The 24,596-nt window shown below is 53.8% G+C and overlaps 1 protein-coding gene across 1 annotated transcript in view; it reads left to right on the forward strand.

The window, feature by feature from the left end:
- Nucleotides 1-5,114: 5,114 nt before the first annotated feature.
- FAIM2 (Fas apoptotic inhibitory molecule 2) overlaps nucleotides 5,115-24,596 on the forward strand; it is a 30,084-nt gene continuing 10,602 nt past the window's right edge. Inside the window, exons 1-11 of the mRNA XM_081596620.1 lie at nucleotides 5,115-5,224; nucleotides 8,559-8,754; nucleotides 11,840-11,943; nucleotides 12,359-12,423; nucleotides 12,859-12,912; nucleotides 19,190-19,240; nucleotides 19,533-19,572; nucleotides 20,063-20,100; nucleotides 20,640-20,727; nucleotides 21,010-21,105; nucleotides 22,739-22,792. Of these exons, the coding sequence (XP_081452746.1) occupies nucleotides 5,210-5,224; nucleotides 8,559-8,754; nucleotides 11,840-11,943; nucleotides 12,359-12,423; nucleotides 12,859-12,912; nucleotides 19,190-19,240; nucleotides 19,533-19,572; nucleotides 20,063-20,100; nucleotides 20,640-20,727; nucleotides 21,010-21,105; nucleotides 22,739-22,792 (801 nt within the window). The 5' untranslated portion in view covers nucleotides 5,115-5,209. The remainder of the gene's footprint in view (nucleotides 5,225-8,558; nucleotides 8,755-11,839; nucleotides 11,944-12,358; nucleotides 12,424-12,858; nucleotides 12,913-19,189; nucleotides 19,241-19,532; nucleotides 19,573-20,062; nucleotides 20,101-20,639; nucleotides 20,728-21,009; nucleotides 21,106-22,738; nucleotides 22,793-24,596) is intronic.

The raw sequence follows: 24,596 nt of genomic DNA on the forward strand, positions 1-24,596 counted from the left end.
GGTGTAAAATGAGAAGCGACACCTCTGTCCACACCTTCGGCCCCCTCCCCGGCACCTGCCCCCAAACGGAACTGACTGGGAACCACAGCAGAACAAGAATCTGGATGGGCTGCCACGGTGTGAACTTGACAGGGGAGGGGGCCTGAAACAGAAACAGCAGAGGCCCATAAGCTCCCTTGCCTGAGCAGTAGCCCTGAAGACACTGACGTGTGGTCTTCGAATCTCTCCATTTCCTTCAACCTCAGCCTGGAGGTTGAAGATGGTGAGGGGGATTCTGGAGGGAGGAAAATAATTTCCTTCCATCCCCTGCATACCTCAGGTGATGCTCCAGGTCTGCTTGCCCTCCTCTTCCTTCCTTGGCCTCGCTCTCCTCATGGCCCCTGTGATCCAGCTACTGTCCACATGCTAATGACCAGTGGCTACCCAATCCCTGGAGACCCTAGTGCTAGACTCCATGAGGCCCCAGGGCTGTGCTCCAGGGCAGGAAGGGCAGAGGTATTCCCCTAGAATCCAGTGCGTAGTGTCCCCTGAGCCATGTAAGGTCCTGCCCAAGACCTCCAGCTGACTGCCTATGGGACATCGCCACCTGGGTGTCCCAAGGGCACCTCAAACTCAACCTGACCCCACCTGAGCACATCAACATCTCCTCCCTTCTCATAATAGCACCATTTGCCCAGGAACTTGGCCTCCAAGCCCCCATCTCTTCTGACGCCCCTTCACTCCTTATCTATGTCCAGCCTCTTCCCAAGTGCGGTCAATTCTACCCCAAGCCATCTGCCTCTCTCCATCTTTCTCCCTGGATCATTTGTCTCACTTTCAAGTCACCAGACACGTATGGAGCACTTGCTATATGCCTGGCCCTGTTCTGAACTCTTTACCAATGCTAACTCTCAACCTTCACTTCACAGAAGAGGAACCTGAGGCATGGAGAAGTGAAGCATCTCATGCAGGGCCCACACTTGAGCTCAGCACAGCTCAGTCAGCCTGGCCTCTGAATGCCCATCACCAGAACTCTCCTGAAGTCTCCATGCTGTCTCTGCACCTCCAGCCTCTTCCTCATTCAGTCCTTCCCAGGTGTTGCTCACAGACATACCCTCCTACCCTTCTTTTTAAAAAATTATTTTTGGCTGCTCCGAGTCTCCATTGCTGTGTGTGGGCTATCTCTAGTTGCAGCGAGTGGGGGTTCCTCTTTTGTTGGCAGAGCACGGGTCCTAGGGCGTGTGGGCTTAGTTGCCCAATGGCAAGTGGTATCTTCCCAGACCAGGGATCAAACTGGCGTTCCCTATACTGTAAGGCTGATTCTTAACCACTGGACCACTAGGGAAGCCTCCATCCTGCCTTTCTTATTTAAGAAAATGCTTTAATGAAAAAAATGACTCTAGCAGTGTGGTCTTTCTGGAGCATGTGCTTTGCTGTGTTAAGTTGCTTCAGTCATGTCTGACTCTTTGCGACCCTATAGACTGTAACCTACCAGGCTCCTCTGTCCATGGGATTCTCCAGGCAAGAATACTGGAGTTCGTTGCCAATACCTTCCTCCAGGGGATCTTCCTGATCCAGAGATTGAACCTACATCTCTTACATCCCCTGCATTGGCAGGTGGGGGAAGCCCTGGAGCATGCCCTGCTCAAAAAACCATGAAACCTTCCCCTTCTCCCCTGGCCCCAACTTCCCTACTTCATGAGCATGGAGTAAAGCTCATTCCCTGGGCTGGGGATTCAAGGATATGACCCCAACAAGCTCCCAACTCCCCTGGGGAACCCCTCACCCTTCTGGATCCCTTCAGGCACCCTACCCTCTAACCTCCCTGACTGCACTTTCTCCAGCCCTCGCGCTGCACAGGGGTGAGCTCTGAACGTGCTCCGGATGGATCGTTCCTCCTTGAGGGAAGACTGCAGGTCTGATTCCTCTTTGAATCACTGTCCCCCACAGGGTGTCACACAGAGGTAAGCATTACACACATGAAGAATGAATAACAGTGGAACCGAGTGCTTTATGAGGGTGGGAATTAATTATTCATTCAACAACATTTGTGTAACTCTTAAGGTTGAAGGCTTACTTGCTGCTGCTGTTTAGTCGCTAAGTCACGTCAAACTCTTCGAGATCCCACAGATCCTTTGCGACTGCCAGGCTCCTCTACCCATGAAATTTCCCAGGCAAGAATACTAGAGTGGGTTGCCATTTCCTTCTCCAGAGGATCTTCTTGGACTAGCGATTGAACCAGTGTCTCCTGCTTGGCAAGTGGATTCTTTATCACGGAGCCACCTGGGAAGCCCAATAGCTTACTTACAGAGAACTTGTTATGTGCTGGGCACTATGTGAAGCCCTTTACAGATATTATCATTTCAGCCTCTCTACAGTCTTGTGAAGTCAGTACTATCACTGTCCCCCATTTTACAAATGAGGAAACTGAGTCTCTGAGAGGGGAAGTAATTGTCTGGAGTCAGACAGCCTTCAAGTAGAGAAGCTGGGATCTGAACCAAGGCCGCCTGACTCTCAAGTCCGTGAACTTGATCACTGGACTTCACTGCCTCCAGAGGCCAATGGAGTACTAGACAAGCATTCCAACTTCTGAATGATGAATGAAGACTACATAATGGGATATATATGCAAGGTCAAGAGTCAACAAGTTCAACTCTATGTCAAGGTCATAGAGTCCAACATCTGAGAAATATCATAGCACTGACAATGTCAAAATGTCTGAAGAATATAAGGATTGTATATAATGTTGCACTTCCCTTAGCCAAATGTTTACCAAGCACCTACTACATCCATGTCAGGCACTATTTTAACCCAGGGGTGTAGGGCCAAATGCCTCCTCTCATATAGTTGATGGGAGGAGAAGGAGAGACCAAAAAACTAAACAAAAATAAATATCAGAGGTGACAGTTGCCATGAGAAAAAATACAGCTGAGTCAGGAAAAAGAGACTGTCCAGTGAACTGAATGGGGGTACACTGGTGGCATTGCTACTTGTATAACATCAGGAAGCTCCCTCCCCCCAATAAGATGATGTCTGAGCAGGGCAGTGAAGAAAGTGGGGGTATGTAGAGATGCCAGGCAGAGGACAGAGTAAGTGAAAGGGCCCTGAGCTATGCTTGACCCAGTCTAGAATTGCCAAGAAGCCTGTGTAGCTACAGCAGAGGAATGGGGATACAAGGAGTTGGCAAGAGTCACAAACACAGGAGGATGCCAAGGCCTAAGTAAACTGAGGCTCTGCGTTACATTGTACGTCTGGATAACAGTAACAAGATTCGTTCATTCCACATGCCTGGCACAGTCTTCAGCCCTGCTAACACAAAAACTGCTATAGACAGGATCTGTTAGAGTCTAATGGGGAAATTGACAAACTCCAAGTACCACGTGACAGGTGCTATGTCAGGGCACTCTGAAAGTATAGAAGAGTACACCCAACCCAGACTAGGGACCACGGAGGCTTCCTGGAGGAGATGGCACTTGAGCTACCAAACAGGAGAAGGAAAATGCTCCAGAACACAGGATCAGAGAGGGAGGGAGGGGAAGGCCAGAACCTGGAATGCTGGGCAGAGCTTCAGCAGTGCCAGGGCCAGGGGGCAGCTTGTGGGAAAAAGGGGTCAGGGAGAAGGGCTGGGGAGGAGAGTGGCAGGACAGGGAGGGGTGGAGAGGAGACTGTGTGTGTGCATGTGAGTGGGGCTGCTGACAAAGCCTCTGGACAGGGAGGCCCAGGTTTAAGCAAGTGTGTGGGAAGTTGGTAGTTATGGAGTGGGAGATAGCAGATGAGTGGAGGTGGCAAAAAGACATCAACAATTTACCTGCCAATCCAGGGCCCTGCTTTCTCTCTGGTCACTAGGTGGGTCAAGCTTGGAGATGACAAGGAAGCAGAAGGCAGGGGGCCACCCCTACCTGCACCAAATCTTGGTTTCTCCTCCCATCCTTCAAGGTTCATATCCTTCTTTAGGCGGATCTCTTGAGTCCTCACCCTGGGACAGTTCAAGACACTCTCAAAGGAGATTCTTCAAATAATAATAACTCAAAAATTCACAGCCCTTCGTGGTCTTCAGTGTGCTTCTACCACCATAACCCCTGTGTCTCACAGCACATCTAGGATGGACAGAGCTCCACTGTTAGCCTCCTTCCCACAGGAGATGCTGCAACTCAGAGAGGTTAAAGCTTTGTCAAAGTCACACGGCCAGTGGGTGACTACACTGGGACTCGAGCCCAGCTCTTGAGGTTGCAAATCCCACACCAACACTGCAGCAACTGCAGAAAACAGGCCCCAGTGATGGCCAAGTCCCAAGGACAAGACTGGGGATTGGGGTGGGACCAGCTCTGGAAGGGGGAGGAGATGGATAACAGGGGTGGTGGAGGCTGAGATTGAAGGCAAAAAGGGAGCAATGTAGGGGGGTGGAAAGGTTTTGAGACAGAACTAGAGGCCTCTCCAGAAAGATCTGGTAAAATGTCCCAGCAGGGGTGAGAAAAATAGAAGCTGCATCCTCCCACTGCCCATGTCTCTGTGACAAGGTCTCTGTGACAAGGACGGGAGGGGCCTCTTGCTCCCATTCCATAGGTGAGAAAAGAGAGGCAAGGAGAGAGGCCCACATGGTTTGCCTAAAGGCCCACAGGAACTTAGGGCCCAGGGGGACAGTAGGGCAGACAAGACATTGGAGACTTTTCCCACTCCAGCTTGAATGACGAAACAGAGATGAGAGGGGAGGTGGAGATGGAGATAGAAACCAGGGCGGCATCCAAAGAGGGAGAGGGGAAAGGCAGAGGTACGATGGAGCCTGTCAGCGGCAGAGATGGTGCAGAGATAAGGCCCTGTCACCCAGCTCCAGTTACAGGCAGGCAGCATCAGCTGGTCGGGTGTCACGGAGTCCCCGCGCCTCCTCCCGCCCGCGCGGACACATCCACTTGGGCAGTGCCGCAGCGCTGAGCTCCCTGGTTCCCGGGGGTGAGGGTACCAGGGTGGAGGGAGCGGGAGGAGGGGGCGGTGCTCCTCCGCCTCTGCCTCCTCCTCCGTCGCCTGCAGCTCCGCAGAGGCCTCCGCAGCAGCCTCCTGGCCCGCCCCCTCTTCCCCCCATCCCCCGTGCCTGGATGGTACGCTCCGGTCCGCCTGGCCCGGCTGCAGTGGATGTTGCTAGAACCCACGCGGAGAAAGGAAGAGACGCAGGCAGGCTGCGGTGACCCGAGCAGCCGCCTCTGCCTCAGGGACCCCTTCCCCGAGAGACGGCACCATGACACAGGGCAAGGTACCGGCATCTCCCCCACCTGTACCATCCTCCATCCTCAGGTTTCCCCCATCTCCCTGTCATCCTAAGCAAGCCCTCTGGACCACTGTAAGCATCTTGTGTTTGGCTCTTGTGCAAAGGTCCTGGGTGGTCCTTGCTGAAGTCAGAGGACCAAAAGGCCCATTTCAAGGAGTGGGCTGTGGCCTCTTCCTGCCCACCAGGTTCTCTTCTCCTCCATCTACATTCCACCCATGCTTTGGCATCACAGGACCCTTCACAGATGCCCAGGTCTCCTTAAGGAGTCAGCTTAGGAATCGGGTGTGTGTGTGTGTGTGTGTGTGTGTGTGTGTGTGTGTGTGTATCCCCAGGATGAGCCCTGAGAGGCAGTGTCTATGGGGCAACCCCCTCTTTTGTCCAATCCCAACCCCAACCATGTTATACTCATCTTTTACACCCTCCACAGAAACCCCCCCTCCAGCTCCCTGTCATCATTCCATTTCTGGATACAGCCCCTGTGGCTGAGGAGTTACTATGGCAACCCTGCTTCAGGATGTTCTAATTTTTGTTTTGGTTTTGGCCAGACATGGGACTAAATGGGGCCGGATAAAACGTCTTCTCTTTTTGTTCCTGTTTTAGGCCTGAAATGTAGAGGAGGGGGACTGGGGCAGAGACTTGGCTGGCCTAGTAGGGTTATGTAACATTGACAGCCTGTGGAATTATACAGCCACCAGGCCTTGGACAAAGGAAGAGGGTCCTCTGGGGTGGTGCTAAGGATTCGGTACAGAAAACAGAAGAAGGGCTTCCCTTCCGCTCCCACTTTTTTTCCCCTCAGAAATGAGCCTCAGAGCCAATGGCATCTTTCCTGGGCTCTTAGACCCTCTTTTCCTTGTTTGCAAGCTCATCAGGTCAAAAAATGATGTCATTGGGTGATACCATCTCCTGCCATTTGGGCAGACTTCACTTGGGAATGCTGGATGTGGGGAGGGCAGGGCCCAGGAGGCTCTGGGGGTCTGGTCAGCAGGGTGGTTCCTGGTGAGGAGGACCAGTGTGGACAGGGCTGAAGTCAGAGGTGATAATCCTTTCCTAGTCATGAGCCCTGGGTCTGGGCTCAGAGGACCTGGGTTCTGGTGGGCTGAAGTGGATTTTCCTGGGCATGACCCTTCCGATCTTGGTGAGGAAGGGGATTGGCGAGTAGGAGGGAAGCAGATGAGCCAGGGCCCCATTCCCACAGGCCTGGGTTCTGAGGCCCTTCCCTGAGGATCGAGGGGTGGGGGTTCACCATGGGGAAAATGAAGCGCTCCCCCCTCTGCGGATTCTCTCCCTCCACTTCCCACCCCTGCCTCCATCAGTCAGTTTGCTGACACTGCTTCCTGTCCTGGGGTGAATGTATTGCCCCTGCCTCCTCCGCCCCCACCTCCCAGCTTGCTCCCAGGCTTTCTGATGATGGAAAAGGCCCCTCCAGTTCAGTGGTCCTCAGGGCTGGATGGAAGTAGAATATACTGGTGTGGTTTCCTTTTTCATGCCACCCCTGCCTCCCAGGTCATCTCTTCCCTGGTGGCCTCATTCGGGCCCTCGCAGCCCATATCTTCTCACCAAAGCTGAACTTGTACGTTGTGGGGGCCTGTCATCCTGCCGTGGGACATTTCCCACTGGGCCTCAGTTTCCTTGTCTGTAAGATGACGGAAGGGGCTGAACAAGGCGCTTTCCCTTCCATTAGTAACAATCTGATTCTGTTCTGGTTTAAGAGAGAGAGGCTGAGATTTCCAATAAGAAAGAAAGAGTTAGTCACTCAGTCGTGTCCAACTTTTTGCAATCCTATGGACTGTAGCCTGCCAGCTCTTCTGTCCTTGGAATTTTCCAGGCAAGAATACTGGAGTGGGTTGCCATTCCCTCCTCCAGCAGACCTTCCCGGTCCAGGGATTGAACCTGGGTCTTCTGCATTGCAGATAGATTCTTTACCAACTGAGCCACTAAGGAAGCCCATGAGATTTCCAAAATGGACTCTTAGCTAAGGGCTTCTTGCCCCTCCACTCCCCTACAGTCCTTATTCCTCTTCCTCCTTTCCCCCTCTCCTTTCCTCTTTCTGTTTCCCTGATTTCCAAATCCCTGCCCTCCTTGGTCATCTCCAGCCCAGGAGAAGAAGGCCAGTCCCAGTGGATGGTGTCTGGGCTCTGCAGCCCAGTGGGCCATGGCAGGCTCTGAGTCATTCTTCCTCTCTGAGCCTCAGTCCCTCATTTAAAAACATGGGTCAAAATGTAGTTAGCAAGGTACCAGGGAGATTCAGTGAGAGAACCTTTCATTGAGAAATATTTTTTAAGGGGCTACTCTGTGCGAAGCCCTTCCCTGGACCCCAGGAAAAAGGTGAAACTATATAGAGCCAGGCATTGCCCCAGGGACAGTGACCCCCAATGGTGGGCTCTCCTAAGAATTTCCTCCTTCCTCAATTCTTACCCCTGTTCCAGTGTGTGTGCCTCTGGCCAGCCCCAAGCCTCCCAGAGCTCAGTTCTCCCATCCATAAAATAAGGAGATTCTTTTTTCCAGCTTTATTGAGGGTAGAATTGACCAATAGAAATTGTCTATAGGGACTTCCCTGGTGGTCCAATGGTTAAGACTCAATCCTTCCACTGCAGGGGGTGTAGGTTCGATTGCTGGTGGGAGAACTAAGATCCCACATGCCGTATGGCACAGCCAAAAACAAAGAAAAAGAAATTGTATATAGCTAAGGTGTATGATATTTTGATGTACGTGTAACTTGCAAAATGATCACCCCAATCAAGCTACTTAACACATCCATCACTTCACATAGTTACTTTCCCTTTGTTTTTTGGTGGCAAGAACACTTATGATCTACCCTCTCAGCAGATTTCAAGGACACAATACAGTATTGTTAACTCTAGCCACCATGCTGTGCATTAGATCTCCACAACTTATTCATCGTGCATAACTGAACCTTTGTACCCTTTGACCAGTATCTTCCCATTCCCCCCACCACCCCCTGACCCTGGCAGCCACCATTCTGCTTTGTGCTCCTATGAGTTTGACAATTTTAGATTCCATGTATAAGTGAGATCCTCCAGCTTTTTCTTTCTGGGTCTGGCTTATTTCACTTAACATAATGTCCTCCTGGTTCATTCATGCTGTTGCAAATGACAGGAATTCCTTCTTTTTTTAAGGCTGCATAATATTCCATTGTATATATACCCCACATAAAATAGGGAAACTCTTGTCTGCACCTTTGTCATTCTAGTAAGAGGAGAAAGTACCTGGGGGAATTCCAGAAGTGGAGGGGCTCGTACGGAGGGCTTGGGTGGTGCCCTGTCCCTGGTGACTGTCTTTCTCTGCCTCTCCTCCACAGCTCTCCGTGGCTAACAAGGCCCCCGGGACAGAGGGGCAGCAGCAGGCGAATGGTGAGAAGAAGGAGACTCCGCCAGTGCCCTCGGCCCCGCCCTCCTATGAGGAGGCCACCTCTGGGGAGGGGCTCAAGGCAGGAGCCTTCCCCCCGGCCCCCTCGGCTGTGCCTCTCCACCCCAGCTGGGCCTATGTGGACCCTAGTAAGTCTCTCGGTTCCTGGAGGCAGAAGCCTCAGGGGAAGCGGTGGGCCCATATGAATAAACTTGTGTAGGAGGAAGTTGCCCAGAAATAGATGCACTATGTGGTTGTCAGATGAGGCTGTGATGTCAAAGGTTTGGGATTGGGAGGACTGTTCTAAGGATACCTGGTCAAGGAGAACTCCATGAGAAAAGAGAGATACAGTTTCTGCAGTCAGAGTTCTCTTGGGTAAGGAAGAGGGGTTTTTTTCAAGTCATCGAGCTAGGACAAAAAGAGGGAACAGATGGGGGAGAAAAACCAGGTGCTGGTCTAGAAGAAAGGGATGCAGAGTAGGAGAGGGCAAGATTAGAGCCGACACAGGAAGGAACAGTACGAGAACACAGTTGACCATGGTCTCAACTGGGACTGGCTCCCTGTGAATGGGATGCAGTCTGCTTACATGCGGGCTGATCTGAAATCTGTGTGCATGGATGCCCCAGGGTTGTTGGGGGCCCCGGCCTGAGGATCCCCTTCATCCATCACTCTCCTTGACTCTTTCCCTTCCCCAGGCCTTAACTAGAAGCAAATACCAGCCGTAGTGGGATTCCCTGGTGGGTCAAACGATAGAGAACCCACCTGCAGTGCAGGAGACCCGGATTCCATCCCTGCGTCGGGAAGATCCCCTGGAGGAGGGCATAGCAACCCACTCCAGTCTTCTTGCCTGGAGAATCCCATAAACAGAGGAGCCTGGTGGGCTACAGTCCATGGGATTGCAAAGAGTCAGACATGACTGAGCAACTAACCCACACCAGCCTTAACATATCTCACAGTCAGGTACAATTCCTAAGCAGACCCATGCAGGCTGACGCTAGCTCCTTAAAATGGACTAAGAATCATGGCTGGTAGGGACCCCTCTGTTAGGCTGAGCACCTGGGGAAACTTTGACTCAGGGCTAGGAACATACAACCCCCCATGAGCTGTAATGAAGTCTTCCTCAGCCCCTTCAATCTCCCTCAACAGCCCCTCGATCCCCTCCCCCACCTTATTGAGTCCCCACCCCCACCCCCAACAGAATTCTAGAAGCGACCCCAAGAACAATGCCTCAGACAGAGTCTTTACTCACAAGGAGCGGCCACCATGGTCCGCACCTCCCACCACAAAGCTCCTCGAGCCAAGCAGACCCACCCCACCGTGACCTACTGGAGGGCCTACGAAGGTCTGGTGTTCACGGGAGCCCTTCCTACCACCCCTGATACCCACAGGACTGCTTTTTCTCTCCTTTTCTCCCCCTCTGTGTCCTGGCCGTTTAGGCTTTGGCAGGAAATGTAGACAGTACACAGAGGAGTGAAGGCTAAGAGGTTTAGGGTCTTCAAGCCCCAGGCTGGCAATGGGTCCACCTCCCTCCCCACTTCCTCATTTCCTGTGTCCTGGTTGCCAGGAATGGCTGCCATAAGGAATGTTTTCCACATAACTGTCAGGGCAGAGGAAAGCAGCACATTTCAGTCAGCAGATGACAAACATTTCCTAAGCCTGCACCAGGCACTGTGTCTGGCACTGAGCTGGTTTCTAGGGATGCATTGATTTGCAAGACCTACACTCACAGAAGTGACTGTGTAGAGAAGTAAATGGACAACCGCCACACAGGGAAACAGATGCAGTGATGGAGGCCTCAGCCATTCAACTAACCTGCCCGACAGGGAAGACTTCCTGGAGGAAGGGGTATCCACATGGAGTCCTGAAGGATGGCATGTGTTAATTTGGTGAAGAGGTGGGAAAATGAGTGTCCGAGGTTGAAAGAAAGAATATGCAAAGGCTCAGAAGCATGAGAGCATATCACTGAAAAATAATATAGTCACGCCGGAGAAGAGAAGCAGGGAGCAGTGTGCAGTGGAGTTGGAGGGCTCATGGGAGGCTGAGGAGGCTTTGTTGGGGAACTCGAACTTGAGTAAAAGGCAGTGTGTTAGTCACTAAGTCCTGTCTGAGTCTTTGTGACCGCGTGGACTGTAGCCCACCAGGCTCCTCTGTCCACAGAATTCTTCAGGCAAGAATACTGGAGTGGGTAGCCATTCCCTTTTCCAGGGGATCTTTCCAACCCAGCGTTGGAACCCCGGTCTCTTGGACTCCAGGCAAATTCTTTACCATCTGAGCCACCAGGGAAACCCAAAAGCTGGTAGGGAGCCATCAAAGAACTTGAAGCAGGGCAGTGCCAACATCAGCTTTGAAAGACCAAGACAGAGGCTATTGCGGTGGAGGGGAAGGTCGGGGAGAGCTGGTAGGGATGGTGGGGGAGAATAGAGTGGACATATTTGAGGCCTTAGGAATGACCCAGATGCAGGATTAAGAGGTTGGTGTGGTCAGCATCAGGCACAAAGTTTTCACTTTTATCTTGTTTCATCCCCAGTAGGTGGGTATCACCGATCTCTATCATAGAAGAGACTCAGAGAAGGCTGGTGACTCCCTTAAGGTCACACAGCTAGGCAGTCTTGAGGACCGATCCACATGTTTTCCTATGGAGCCCATGCTTTTCTGAAAGTCTAAGTTCTAGGACCAGGCTCCCAAACTTCACCTGACTTAATTTCCCCTCCAGTCACTGCCCTTCCCTGGTTCCCAGCTAGAGCACCAGCAGGTCTGATCTTCCCAGGAGTCTCCACTTCCCACCCCAAGGGCCTCAGAGCAACCTGGGGTTAGACCAGTGACCCTGGGGATGTGCGAGATGGCCCTGGGGGAGTGGCTGTCCCTCTTTGATTCTTAGCCGAGAGGGAGCCTGAGTGTCCAGGGAGGGGGATGGAGGGCACAAGAGGGAAAGGCCACATTTCTATGAAAGAGCATGGCCCCCAGGGAGCCCCAGCTGGGGCTGGGGGCAGGAAGAAGGGGAGGAGACAGTTCTTTCTCAGGACTCAGAGCAGGAGAGGTGAGAGGCACCCTGGGAGAGGTCTGGGACCTCTGTGGGAAGAGATGGGGTGGGGCGGGAGGTTTGAGAATGGGGCTGGAGAGAGAGACTTCACCTGGTCCCTGGAGCCAGTCTGACAAATGCTCTGAGCGGGTAGCCATGGGAGGCGGTGTTCACGTGTGTTGGGGGGCGCTCATGGCCCTCCCACTGCCACCCAGACAGCAGCTCCAGCTATGAGAGTGGCTTCCCCACTGGAGACCATGAGTTCTTCACCACCTTCAGCTGGGATGACCAGAAGGTTCGCCGAGTCTTCATCAGAAAGGTAACCGCCTACCCCAACTCTCCCATACTGGGAGGGTGGGTGGGAAAAGCCCCTTGAGGAACCCCTGGCCCAACCCTCTGCCTGGAGGCCACCCTTCTCCCCCTCGCTGTGATCCCAGCTGATAGTACCTGCTGGTAAGTGGGGGCATCCACCACCCGCTGCTGTGCCTGAACACCTGGTCTCTCCTCTCCAGATCCCATGGGTGCAGGCTGTGGAGCATCTTTGCTCTCTTTTCTCCTTGGCCTGGATTCCTCCCAGTGACTCTGAAAATGGAGGGTGGAGGGCATAGAATGCGGGTCTGGAGGGTAGATCGAGTCACCAGGAAGCTGGGCCCACCTGATCTTGACTGGGAGCCTGAGCCCCCTGGCCTCCAACAGGACCCCCTAAGCTGAGAGGAACCCCTTCCTGTCCCCAGGTCTATACCATTCTGCTGATTCAGCTGCTGGTGACCTTGGGTGTCGTGGCTCTCTTTACCTTCTGGTGAGTTGACCATGTGGAACAGCACACTCCAGGAGTGATGGGGCCAGGCCTGGGGTTGGGGGGATCCAGCATCAGACAGGTCTGGGAACGTTTGCCTGGGGATATTTGTTCAGGGCAGCGGCCCCCCTCATACTGGGAAGAACCTTAGACTGGGCACGTGGAGGGGTCCTCCGTCCAGTGAGGGTGGCCCCATGCTTTCTGGTCCAGCAAGTGTCTGTGAAGCAGCCGTTCCTCTCAGACACACCAGCCCTACACCCAGGCATGTCCACGTCTCAACCCAAGACTGTGGCTGGGGTCCCTTGCCCCACCAGGGGTGCAGTCACTCCTTTCTTCCTCTCCAGTCCTGTGAACCGGGGGTTGGGGCAGGTGCAGATGTAGAACCAGAAATGGAGACAGAGGGTCAATTCAGATTCTCTCTTCCTCCCTTCTCTGCAGTGACCCCGTTAAGGACTATGTCCAGGCCAACCCAGGCTGGTACTGGGCATCCTAGTGAGTATTCGACACCACCCACCCCCCTCACCGGGAGCACCCATGGCGGCACAGGGTGGAAGGTCTCTGCTGACAAGTCCCAGCCCATGGCCTCTCCCCACCCCATGGGGACTGTCCTCACAGGAGCATGGCCAGAAGGGCCCTTCTGAGGTGTTTAGGTCTGCGGGGGAGGGGAGAAGAGGGGTGTCGGTTCTGGCGCCTGCATAAGGAGGGAAAGGTGGAGCTGGGGTCATGGCTGGAGAGACCCAGACCTTGGCCCTGAGCAGAAGGGGGCTGGGACACCTTGGCCTATACTACTAATAATGCTGCTACTCTTATTAACATAGTTGTTATTAGTGCTTACGAATTATTAATCATAATAGCTGCCACTTATAAAGTGCCTAATAAGGGCTGGGCATTGTTCGCTGTGCTTGATGTACAGTATTGCATTCGCTCAGGTCTACTGGGTATAATTACCTCAGAAAACTCGGGCTCGGAGAAGTTGAGTTTGCCCAAGGTCACACAGGTAGACAGTGGTGGAGCTGGGGTTCAAACCCAAGATTCAGGTTGAGGCTTGCACTCTTAATCCCTCTGCTTGGCAGACTCCCTTCCCCTCCAGCAGTCAGCTCCCGCCTATCCCATACTCTGCAAGGAACATGGCAAGTAACTTGAGAGAAGGCTATTCTGACCCTCCCAGGTAGGCAATTAAGAAATTGTTCTGGATAACGCCAGGCCGGACCACCATAGGCTCAAAGCGGAACTACTGTCAGCAAAGTCTGCTTCAGCACCCGTTGTGAGCCCGGGCTGGAACTGGGGCTGCTGGGAAGGAGGCCTCTGCAGGGCCAGGCAGCCTGTGAAAGAGGAGGGGCAGCCCTCAGTCCGCATCAGGGGGCGAGTACCTCAGAGGAGGGGCCGAGAGGACTGGGGACTGGAGTGGCTTCAGCAAAAGAGCATGTGTGAGAGCTGGAGTGGGAGTGCACGGGGTACATTTGTTGAGTTAGGAACCAGGCTGGCGGAGCACTGCAAGCTTCTGTGGAGGGGAATCTGGGACACCCCACAGAGCAATGGGCCTTCTGGGATACAGGCTCCAAATGTCCACCCAAGGAGCTTGTGCACTACAGCTGTCCCAGGCCTGTTATTGAATAGGAAGCTGGTGGAAAATGTAGGCTCAGCCCAGAGCTTCCTGGATCACCTGAGCCCAGAACAGTCCCACAGTGGGCCTTGAGATAATATAATCCAGCTCAGAGACTGACAGGAAGGAGACATCTTGGCCTCTGAGGCTCTTTAAGAGGAGTGGAGGAGGGGTTCAACCAAGCTGGGGATCCCAGGGGAGGAGACATTCATACCCAAAGCCTTTCTTAGGGTGCAGGACAGAGGGCCTGTCTGCAGACCAGGCAGGGAGGCAAGCATCTGGGGGAACTGGGGACACTAATGAGGGTAAAGCTAATGAGGCCCCAGGGACTGCCGCCCCAGTCAGCCCATGTGGCGGGTTGGCATGACTCCCGGCACGTCAGCACCTCCTGGCAGCCTCTGAGCCCTGAGACCTCGAGAGTGGAGCTGCCAGGCCCCCTATCAGGCCTTCTGTGGGGGAGTCTTCAGGACTCTGTGCCCTGAGCAGATGGAGCAGGGGAACAATCCAAGAATAAGCAGCTTAGGAAGTGGAGGCAGAGTCGACCCACTGAGGGCGGGTGTGAGACTCTGACCTCTGAATGCCGAGACTTAGCATCCTTCCTCCTCAGCATCTCCAGGCAGAAAACAGAGATGCTGTGCTGGGCTCAGGGATGGATGGGGGTGGAGAGAAGCCGGAATTGGGCCTGGGCCCTGTGCTTTCCATGGAGCATGGCAAAGCCTTAATGGTGCTGATGAATTCACCACCGAGATGCTGTGCTGTCCTACAAAAAGCCTGCCTGTGGCTCTGTCCTTCCAGCCCCCTCCCCACCTCACCTTGGTCCTGAGTCTGCCTCTGGGTCGGACACCTAGCAGGGCTGACATCTAGTGGGTCTCACCCCCTCCAAGTACCAAGCCCTTAATAGCAATAAGAATGAAACAGGTCTTTTTCTCTGTATGAGGCACTGTGCCATGGGATTTGCAGATATTCTTCATTCGATCCTTAACAACAACTCTCCCAGGCAGATACTGTTATTATTACCATTTTATATATGAAAAAAATGAGGGTCAGAGTGGAGATGTTGCTTCCTAAGCAGCAGAGCCAGGATTGAAGCCTGTCTTTCCGACTGCAAAGCTGTTGCATGTCCCCTCCGTGCCCGGCAGCCTCCCCCACAGCCAGGAGCTGGTCCCAGAGCAGTGTAAGTTGGGAGAGGACACTGGGTTTGGACGCTGGCCTCCACCTGAGCCTCGTGCCTCTGTGTTGACATTCTGTAAATAGACCGTGGCTCCAGCTCAGGCCCTGGGGCCCTGGATCTGACGAGTCTGTCTTTCTCTCACTTCTTCTGTGACTTGTTCTCCACTCCCTGGGATGGCTGCCTACCAGCACCCCCACCCCCAGCCCTCGCTTTCTCCAGGCCCCAATTACCTCCCTCAGTGGGCTTTTGCCTTACTGTCTGATTGCTTCCTCTGAGCCGTGGCAGCAAGAACTGCCTGCCTCCTTGCAGTGGGGGGAGTAAGGACCATGGGATGAAGGTGGGGGGAGCCAGGCAGAGGAGGACAAATGTGAGCCCAGAACTGGTGGTGGAGGTGGGTCCCAGCCTCTCCAGGAAGCTGTCAGTCAGCCAGGGTCTAGTCATAATAATAAACAAGTCCCTACCCTTCACCAGGCCTTGGTGCTCAAGGCTGGACGGGGTGCTGCCATTCAGCTCTCGCTACAGCCCAGTGAATTAGTACCAGTATTCCTATTTTACAAAGCAGGAAGCTGGGGCTCTGCAATTAAGTAGCTTGTTCAAGGTCACATGATAGTGGTGCCAGAGCTGGGATGTGAAATGTGAGGGTCAGGCTCCCAAGCTGCCCCCAGGTCACCCATCCCTCTGCCCTTCCTCCCAACCACTCGTCTTGAGGGTTGAGGAGCTCTGGACCGGAGAGAAAAGGAGGCTGAGCTCTGCCCTCAGGAAGCTTCCAGTCTTGCCTGGGAGACAGGCCCCACACCCAGGATACACATAGACTAAGGTATTATTATTATCATTATTGTTGAAGTGACTGACCGGTGACTCAAGGGGGACCCAAAGAGAAGTGCTGGAGTGTTTCTTAACAACTGGGGCAGGATGATGCCATGGTCCCTCACAGAGCAGGATGTCTTGCAGCAGCCCTGGTCATGGCACTGAGAATCCCTCCATCACCGTGACAACAGTGACGCAGCATTTGAGAACCACTGAAGAATAGGGAAGGGTGAAGACAGAGGGCTCCTGTTGACCAAATCCAGTGGGCTTGTCTCAACCCCTGCATTCCCTGAGTTTTTCATCCAGGAATATTTAAAGATCACCTAACCCATGCCAGGCTGAGGATTAGTCGATAGGTCATTCCAGATGCTACACCTTGGTGCGGATCGGATGAGCAGGCCTGTGGGGTGTAAGGTGCAGGCTTTGGTTGAATTCTGCCTGCAGTGCACAGAGCAAGCCCCTCCAAACCCGGCCACAGGCATCCTCTTCAGTCGGTCCTTTCCAGTAGGGGCAGAGGGAGGTGGTCACCCTGTGAGGATGCAGAGGGCGATGAGAGGGTAGATGGAGGGGTGGAGTATGGTGTGGTGTGGACTGGAGAGGTAGGCGGGGAGTGGATCACATAAGACATTGCCAGGTCTTTGGAATTTTAAACAGAAGAGTCACATGATGGGATCTGCCTATAGCTTGGAGAGTGGCAGGCAGGATTGGAGGCAGAAGGACCAGATAGACAGAGGTGGCTGGACCTAAAAGGGTGGTTGCAGGAATGGAGAAAAGGGAACAGATTTGAGAACTACCTAGATAGAGGACTTACAGGTCCAAATGATTAGTTGGGTGTAGCAGGCTGGGAGTCACAACTGACTGAGCTGCTGGTTGGGTGACTCCGAGGTTGCAATGGGGGGGTGCCCGAGAAGGAGCAAGGAAGAGAACAAGTTCAATTCTAACCTTCTGCATTGGGCATGTTTCTGAACGTGTCTGCCCAGTAGGCAGTTGGTTATTCAGGTCTGAGGTTGAGAAGGATATTCTAGATCAGAAATATGGGTGTGCAAGTCATGAGCATCTGCCTGATAAAGGGAGGCCTAGGAATGAGTGAACCCACCCAAGGGGAGTGTGAAAGGAGACAGCCTGACAGAAGAGACCCAGTGCTGAAGCAGGTGGTGGAGACAGAGTGACCAAGGGAGTTAGGCGGGAACCCAAGGCTATGTCATTGTGGAACCAGGGCAACAAGGGAGAGATCAGATATTGAGAAGCCAGGAAAGATAAGGATTGACAAGTGTCAGCTGGACTCAACAAGGTCATAGTGATATTGCAAAGATAGCTCTCATTAAGCTGGGACTCAGGCTGGTTTGTTGAGTTGAGGAGTAATCATGAGATGGAGAAAATGCCAGGAACAGAGACAACTTTTTCTTTTCTTTTTTTTTAAAATAAATTTATTTATTTTAGTTGGGGGCTAATTACTTTACAATATTGTAGTAGTTTTTGCCATACATTGACATGAATCAGCCATGGGTTTACATGTGTTCCCCTTCCTGGACCCCCCTCCCACCTCCCTCCCCATCCCATCCCTCTGGGTCATCCCATTGCCCCAGCCCTGAGCATTTGCAGAGACAACATTTTCAAGAAGCTTGGCTGTAAGGGTGGATAAAGTAGCAGTAGCGAGAACCATGAAAGGTGTTGTTTAAAGATGGAGAACAGCTGAGGAGGTGTGTGAGGGAGAAGAGATGGGAGTCAACGGCAGGACAGGGGAGGGTGTGGGATCCAGAGGCTTGGGGGATTAGTCTGCGATGAGAGGAGGGACAGGAGGAAGGGCTCAGAGATCTATGACGTGATGTTTCCAGGTAGCAGACAGGGAGCCAGGGGCGCCCCACCTCATCTCAGATCTTTCTGGGACACCTCAGGGCAGACCAGGCAGGAGAGTGAGGCAGCCTGGGAGGTTTAAAGATGGAGGAGGATGGTTGGCATTGCTGCCATAGGGGATGGGTGAGAGAACTGAGGAGAGAGATGGGGAAGGATGACAGGTGCCATGTCTGAGGGCACATTGGGAACTGGAGACCATGCATTGGTGTTGGCACCAATCCAGGTAGGCATGAGCATGCCCCACCCTTGGGTCCTCAGCCCTCATCTCCCACCTCCTGGGCTGGTCTACACCTCCACTGCTCTCCAGAAAATCCTCAATCCTTATCTCTGGGTTTCACTTGAGCTTCCTGCTAGTCTCCTGGTGGACATGGCCACCTGATCCAGAAATTCATGCCATAGGTACTTCTCGCTGTGCCAGGAACTGGCAGGTAAAAAAAAGATCATTACAAGTAGCAACAGGTTCAGGGAAAGGCCTGAAGGAGGCAGTGTGGGGTAGTAGTTATAAGCGAGGACTCTGGAGCCAGAATGCCTGGGTTCTAACCCTGCCTCTGCCACGTGGTAGCTGTGTGACCTTGGACAAGTCGGCTGGCCTCAATGAGCCTCAGTTATAAAGTGAAGAACACGCTTCACAGAGACGATGTGAGGATTATATTAGTTAGTATTCGTAAACCATGTAGCTCTCTGGCTGGCACATAGAGAACACTGTATGAACTCCATATATGAAACTATATATATACACATATATATATGCATGCATGTGTGTGTGCTCAGTCATGTCTGATTCTTTGCAACTCCGTGGACTGCAGCCTGCCAGGCTCCTCTGTCCATGGAATCTTCCAGGCAAGAATACTGGAGTGAGTTGCCATTTCCTATTCCAGGGGATCTTCCCGACCCAGGGATCAAACTTGCATCTCTTGCATCTCCTGCATTGACAGGTGGATTGTTTACCACCAGGCCACCTGGGAAGCCCATATATATATGTTTGTGTATATAAACACACACACACACACACACACACACACACACACACACAAGTTATAAGATATTATCTGGAGAAAAACCACTTTGGATTGGGTGGTTAGCTATCCTATGGCACCCAAGATTCATTATTTCTAGGAGTAGGCTTATCTTATTCCCCTTCCTCTCTTTTGGAACTGGACTATCACCCTGTCCATTGCAAGGTTCTAGGATGGTTGTGGGCTTAACCAATCCCTGCCCCTGCCCCGCAGCACCCTGCTTGGTGCCCTGTGGGCAGAGAGTGGCTTGAGCAGGAGACTGAGTGGAAAGGCTTCAGGAAAGACCAGCTGACTCCCCCATCCATCTCTCTCTCGCAGCGCTGTGTTCTTTGCGACCTACCTGACCCTGGCCTGCTGTTCTGGACCCAGGTAATAATGGTGGAGGGGGGAGCTTGTGGGAACATGAGCACGATCTTGGAAGTTCTGGCCCCAGTCCTGCCTGCCACCAGTGCTGTGCACCCTAAGAGAGCCCCATTTTCCGGGCTCTGTTAAGCAGGCCTGCCTTTCCCCTGTTTCGTTGGCATCTCAAAGGTGGGGGGAGGGTGAATGGACAGATAGGGGCCCATAGGGATGTGCCGCAGGAGTGGGGGTGAGTTTGCGGAGCCCCAGTCGGTGCTGCCCGCACCGCACTCTCCTCTGAACTCGGCGGCTTGCCTTACAGGAGGCATTTCCCCTGGAACCTGATCCTCCTGACCATCTTTGTAAGTGATGTGGGGGTATCTGGGGACAGATGCTGTAGCGATGGAGGGAGGAGGGATGCAGGGTGAGTTTCGAGGGCCAGGAATTGGGGACAGTCAAGGTGAGGTCACTGAGGGAGGCAGGGGTATTTTCACCCCACTTTTTCTTCAAAGACAGTTCACCCTCTCTTTCCAAATGAGCTTTCTCTCTCCACTCCATCCACTCTCTCTTTCCACTATGATTGTGTTTTTAAGAGGTTTGTGTGGGAAATCCTAGAGCTGTGGGTAACAAGGGGGATGGTCGTAGGAAAGGGGAAGAGCAGGGCTGCAAAACGACAAAGGGACAGCTGACTCAAGGCCCGTTGGGACCTCCTTCCCCAGATGAAGTCCTGGAGGTAAGCGTGTGTGCACAAAGCAGACTCGGAGTTGAGGGGCACACACAAGGGGTGGAGACCCGGGCTGGCCCTTGAAGGTGTCTGGGCCCCACCATTCCCTCACACTGTTCTCCTTTCAGACCCTGTCCATGGCCTACCTCACTGGAATGTTGTCCAGGTAAAGTGGATAGGCAGAATGAGGGAGTTGCCCCAAACACTATCCCTCCCGGGAGTGCTGGATAGGCAGGTGTTGGGGAGGGGTAAGCAGGTAGGAAATGCTGGCTTCAAGCCTACTCCTCCTGCACTCTAGTGGACAGTGTCTCCAAGACCTGGCCAGGCTGGCGGGGTTGGGGTGGGAGACGGAGGAGAGCAAGGTGACATCTCTCAAGCTGCAGCTGAAAAGACCCCAGGTTCATGATCATGCAGTTCCCTGAAAGCCACCTCCATACACCAGCACATCGCCCACCCCCACCCCCACCCCCCGCCACCTCTTCAGGATCCTTCTAACAGGATTTCGAGTCGTAAGCATGTTGGGAGGTTGGGTCCCAGTAGAAAGGATGGAGAGGCAAGAGAGGGAGGATCATGGGAAAGGAGAGAAGGTGGGGACCCCACGGTGGTGGGATCAGGTCCTTGCAGAAGGGGGTGGGCCTGGGAGGAGGGCCGGGGGAGACCAGAAGCCCTGCCCCGAAGCTGACCCCCGGCCTGCGGGTCCTGCAGTTACTACAACACCACGTCTGTGCTGCTGTGCCTGAGCATCACGGCCCTCGTCTGCCTCTCGGTCACCGTCTTCAGCTTCCAGACCAAGGTCAGCTCTGGGGCCCGTGGGCCCAGGAAGGCAGGTGGGGTGCAGGCTCCGAGCTTGGATCCCTGGCTGGGGAGAGGTCACAAGGATGAGAAGCGTCTGGGGAGGGCACCTGGAGTAGATGGGGAGGAACACCGGGTTCTGGGGTGGGCCCTGGAAGGCGGCCTGCCCCAGAGGCCTCAGCCTTCTGGCCAGCGCAATGCCTGGCCAGGGCCCCCAGGAATGCCAAGCCACCCTGTGCAGGCCTCAGGGGCCCGGCAGCTGACACTCATGCCATCCCTGCAGTTCGACTTCACGTCCTGCCAAGGTGTGCTCTTTGTGCTGCTCATGACTCTCTTCTTCAGCGGACTCATCCTGGCCATCCTCCTGCCCTTCCAATATGTGAGTCTCTGGGTCTCCCAGCCGGCCCCTTGGGGAGGAAGAGGGAGGGATCGCTGGCCCGAGGGTGCCGTTTCCTCCTGCGGCCTCCAGGGAAGGCCCGGAGCCAAGGCCTCACAGCCTGCCATCCAGTCCTGCCCCTCCTGGCACCTTCCATGGGCTTGTTGGCAGTGTAAGCAAACACAGGCTTTTCTTGGCAGGTCTGGGCACCTGCCCACTCCACAAGCCACATCCGGCTTCACCTTTTCCATCCTCCCCACTAGGGTGACAAGGCTGAGGTGGAGGGCTAGGAGCTTCTAAACCCTAGGCAAGGGAGGGGACTCTGGAGCTCCATGGGGCTACTAAGCCCCAGAGGGGCCCTGAGGACAGGCCTCCTGGGACTCTGGGGGGATCATTCAAGTCCAGAGAGGCAGAATCTGGCTGGCCAGGCAGGTGGAAAGTGAGACAGCAGGGCTCTAAGGACACCCTCACCTGGTGTCCATGGGAACAGTCGAATCTCAGCTCTTTAAGTGTCTGGCCTGCCCGGGAAACCCAGCTAGGACTGCTTGGAGCTCAATGACCTATTCCAGGCACTCGGGCTACTGCAGGTGGAGCAGGGGCAGACTGAGGGCATCACAGGAGGGGGTTTGAATCCTGGGAACCCAAGAGAGCAGCTACTGGACCCCTGCTGAGAACCCAGTGCTGTACCTGCCCCCAGGCTCCTCTCGGTCCCCACCACCAAGAGCAGGCCAAGAGCAGCCATACTCACTGCCCCTCCCCTCCCCCATCCTGCCCAGCCCCCGGGGAATTGGCTCCCAGTCCAGGACATCAGGATTGGTTCTGGCATTTCCTTGGCTCTTCCAGGATCCTGTTGACAAAGGGAGGAGCCGGAGCTAGCCTGGGGGCCCTCTGTGTATCTAGGATGGGGGGAGGGGGTACAGGAAGAGGCCCAGAGCTTCAAAGAACCCTTTATTGACCCAGGTCAGGCTCACGGGATGCCTGTGTTTCCAGGAATCTTCTGGGGGAAGGCCCTACAGAGGGCATGGCTGATTTGGCACCTCTTGCAAGGTTTCCACACACGGCCAGGTGCCCCTGAGGCCCCCGGGGGGAGCAGAGGTTGGGAAGCAGGGGCAGACAATCCTATCAAGTTCAGCGACAAGGACTCCAGGTGCCCCTCCTCCCCGGACTCAAGTCTTTCCACTTCTCCCTGAGACGCTCACCCCCACAGGCAGAGCCAGGGAGTCCCCACGGAGGGACCGAGAGCACAAGAATGAATGCACACTGGGAGGAGGGCGCAGCCTCCGGCCAGACTCAGGCTGGAAGGATGTCAGGGCCCCGTAGGATGAGTCACCCTGGGCCAGCCTCAGCCTGGGGCTGTGTGTGGAGCGAAGAAGTGCTGGCCAGTCAGGAGCTCCCCTGCCAGCCCCTCATGATCACTGTTATTCTGGGGCTCCCCTAGCCCCGTGAGCACACAGAGAGTCAAGGACCTCTCGGTATGGGACTGGGTTGGGGGTGAGGTGAAAGAGAGGGCCCCCACTGGGGAGGTCTGTCCTGCATCCTCCATTCTCAGGACTGACCCCTTCTCCCTTCCCTGCTGCCCCTCACCCCCACCACCCATCTCACCCTCCCTAAGTCCATATTTTTGTTTGCCTTGCAGGTGCCCTGGCTCCACGCAGTGTATGCCGTGCTGGGAGCAGGCGTGTTTACATTGGTGAGTGTACCCCCCCAGCCCCCTGCCTTCTCAGCCCCCCCCCACCTCCTCAAGCCCCTCTTCCATCCCTAGCTTCCTCATAGTCCACTTCTCTGAACCCCCGTGGAGCATCAGTGGGCAGGGGTGGGACTCAGTGCTGCTCAGGTCTCCAAGACAGATCAGCTGACCTGTGCACAGGCATGGAAGATTGTAACAGCAGAATTGACACTTTAAACAGAGCTGGAAAGAGGTACCCTGGTTCCTGGGGAGAGGTTCAGTGCCACTTGTGGGAGCAGAAAAGTGAGGGTATGTCCACCGCATGGACTAAGTTAGCCCTGGCTGTCTCCTAGAGGTAATCTGGGAAGACTTCTTGGAGCAAAGGAGATTCCAGGTACTCTGTGACAGATGCATTTAGATTGAACTTGTCCTTGGCTGCCTGCACCAAGCTGAGAGTGTTAATGATTATGATAACAATAACAGTAATAGTTAATATTTTATTGAGCAATTACTTCTCCCACAGCAAGCTCTCCACGTACACTAACTCCTCACTGTAGCTCTATAAAATAGGTTCTGTTGTTCTCAAATTAAGATGAGGAGCCTGAGCTCAGAGACTTTAAATGCCTTCCCAGGTGGCACTAGTGGGAAAGAACCCTCCTGCCAATGCAGGAGACATAAGACAATGAATGGTAAATTAACTAGCATAGCCTTGGTCAAGACTAGGGGTACCAACTCATCCTGGTTGACCCAGAACTTTTCTGATTTCAGCACTGAAAGTCCCCCTTCTTGAGGGGAAACCGCCTAGGAAATGCAAGGTTGGACAAACCAGGATGGTTGATTATCCTATGACACTAACTGCTCTTGGTTCCTGGACCAGCAGTCTTTCCTGCAGATGTGTGTGTGTGTTTAGTCGCTCAGGGATGTCTGACTCTGCAGCCCCATGGACTGTAGCTTGCCAGGCTCCTCTGTCCATGGGGATTCTCCAGGCGAGAATACTGGAGTGGGTTGCCATGTCCTTCTTCAGGGGATCTTTCTGACCCAGGGATCGAACATCTCATATATCTCCTGCATTGCGGGCAGCTTTTTTACCCACTGAGCCATCAGGGAAGCCCTTCCTGCAGATAGTACCTGCTGAAGACAAATCTCAATGAAAAGGATGGGTTGGGGGAGTCAACCTAGGAGGAAAGGAAGCGGGAGGGTCAGACTGAGGGGAGTGAGACTGGGGAGGCCTCAGAGAATGGTGTTGCAGGGACAAATGGAAGAAGAAGAGGGGTGCAGGCAGGGCAGAGTGGGAGGAGGGCAATCGCCGAGGGAAGGTCAGGAAATGTACTTGGCTTCCCGCTGCTGCATGTGTGTCAGCTGTGCGGGGCGACTGTGCAGACAAGTAGGGTTGGATGAACAGTAATCCCTTAAATTTGTTTAATAATCACTTGTTATTAGAAATAATAAAAATAATCCCAACCATTGGTTCCACCCTTTCCATTTTACAAAGCACTTTCACACATATTACCTCATGGGATCTCCATCACATCCCAGGGAGGGAGGCAATGCTGCTGTTAGAAGACGTGCTTTCTAGATATACCTGAGGTCGCAGGTGTTAAGGGGCTGGCACAGAGTCCCACTGCCAGTAAAGGGCAGATTTAGGGCAGGACTCAATTGTCCTGGGCCCAGCCTGCTGCCATTTCCAGAACCCCCATCGTCCCCATCAAAGAGGACAACTTCTATTGGCTTGAAGTGGGGAGAGGCTGGGCTGATCTCTGGCAATGTTCCCCCTCTTTCTCTTGCACCATCTGTATTGCCCTTTCTACTGGATTATTTCCATCAGCAT

The sequence above is a fragment of the Giraffa tippelskirchi genome, chromosome 4, assembly GCF_054371585.1.
Source record: "Giraffa tippelskirchi isolate mGirTip1 chromosome 4, T2T-mGirTip1v1.2.pri, whole genome shotgun sequence".
In the NCBI taxonomy this organism is placed as follows: Eukaryota; Metazoa; Chordata; class Mammalia; order Artiodactyla; family Giraffidae; genus Giraffa; species Giraffa tippelskirchi.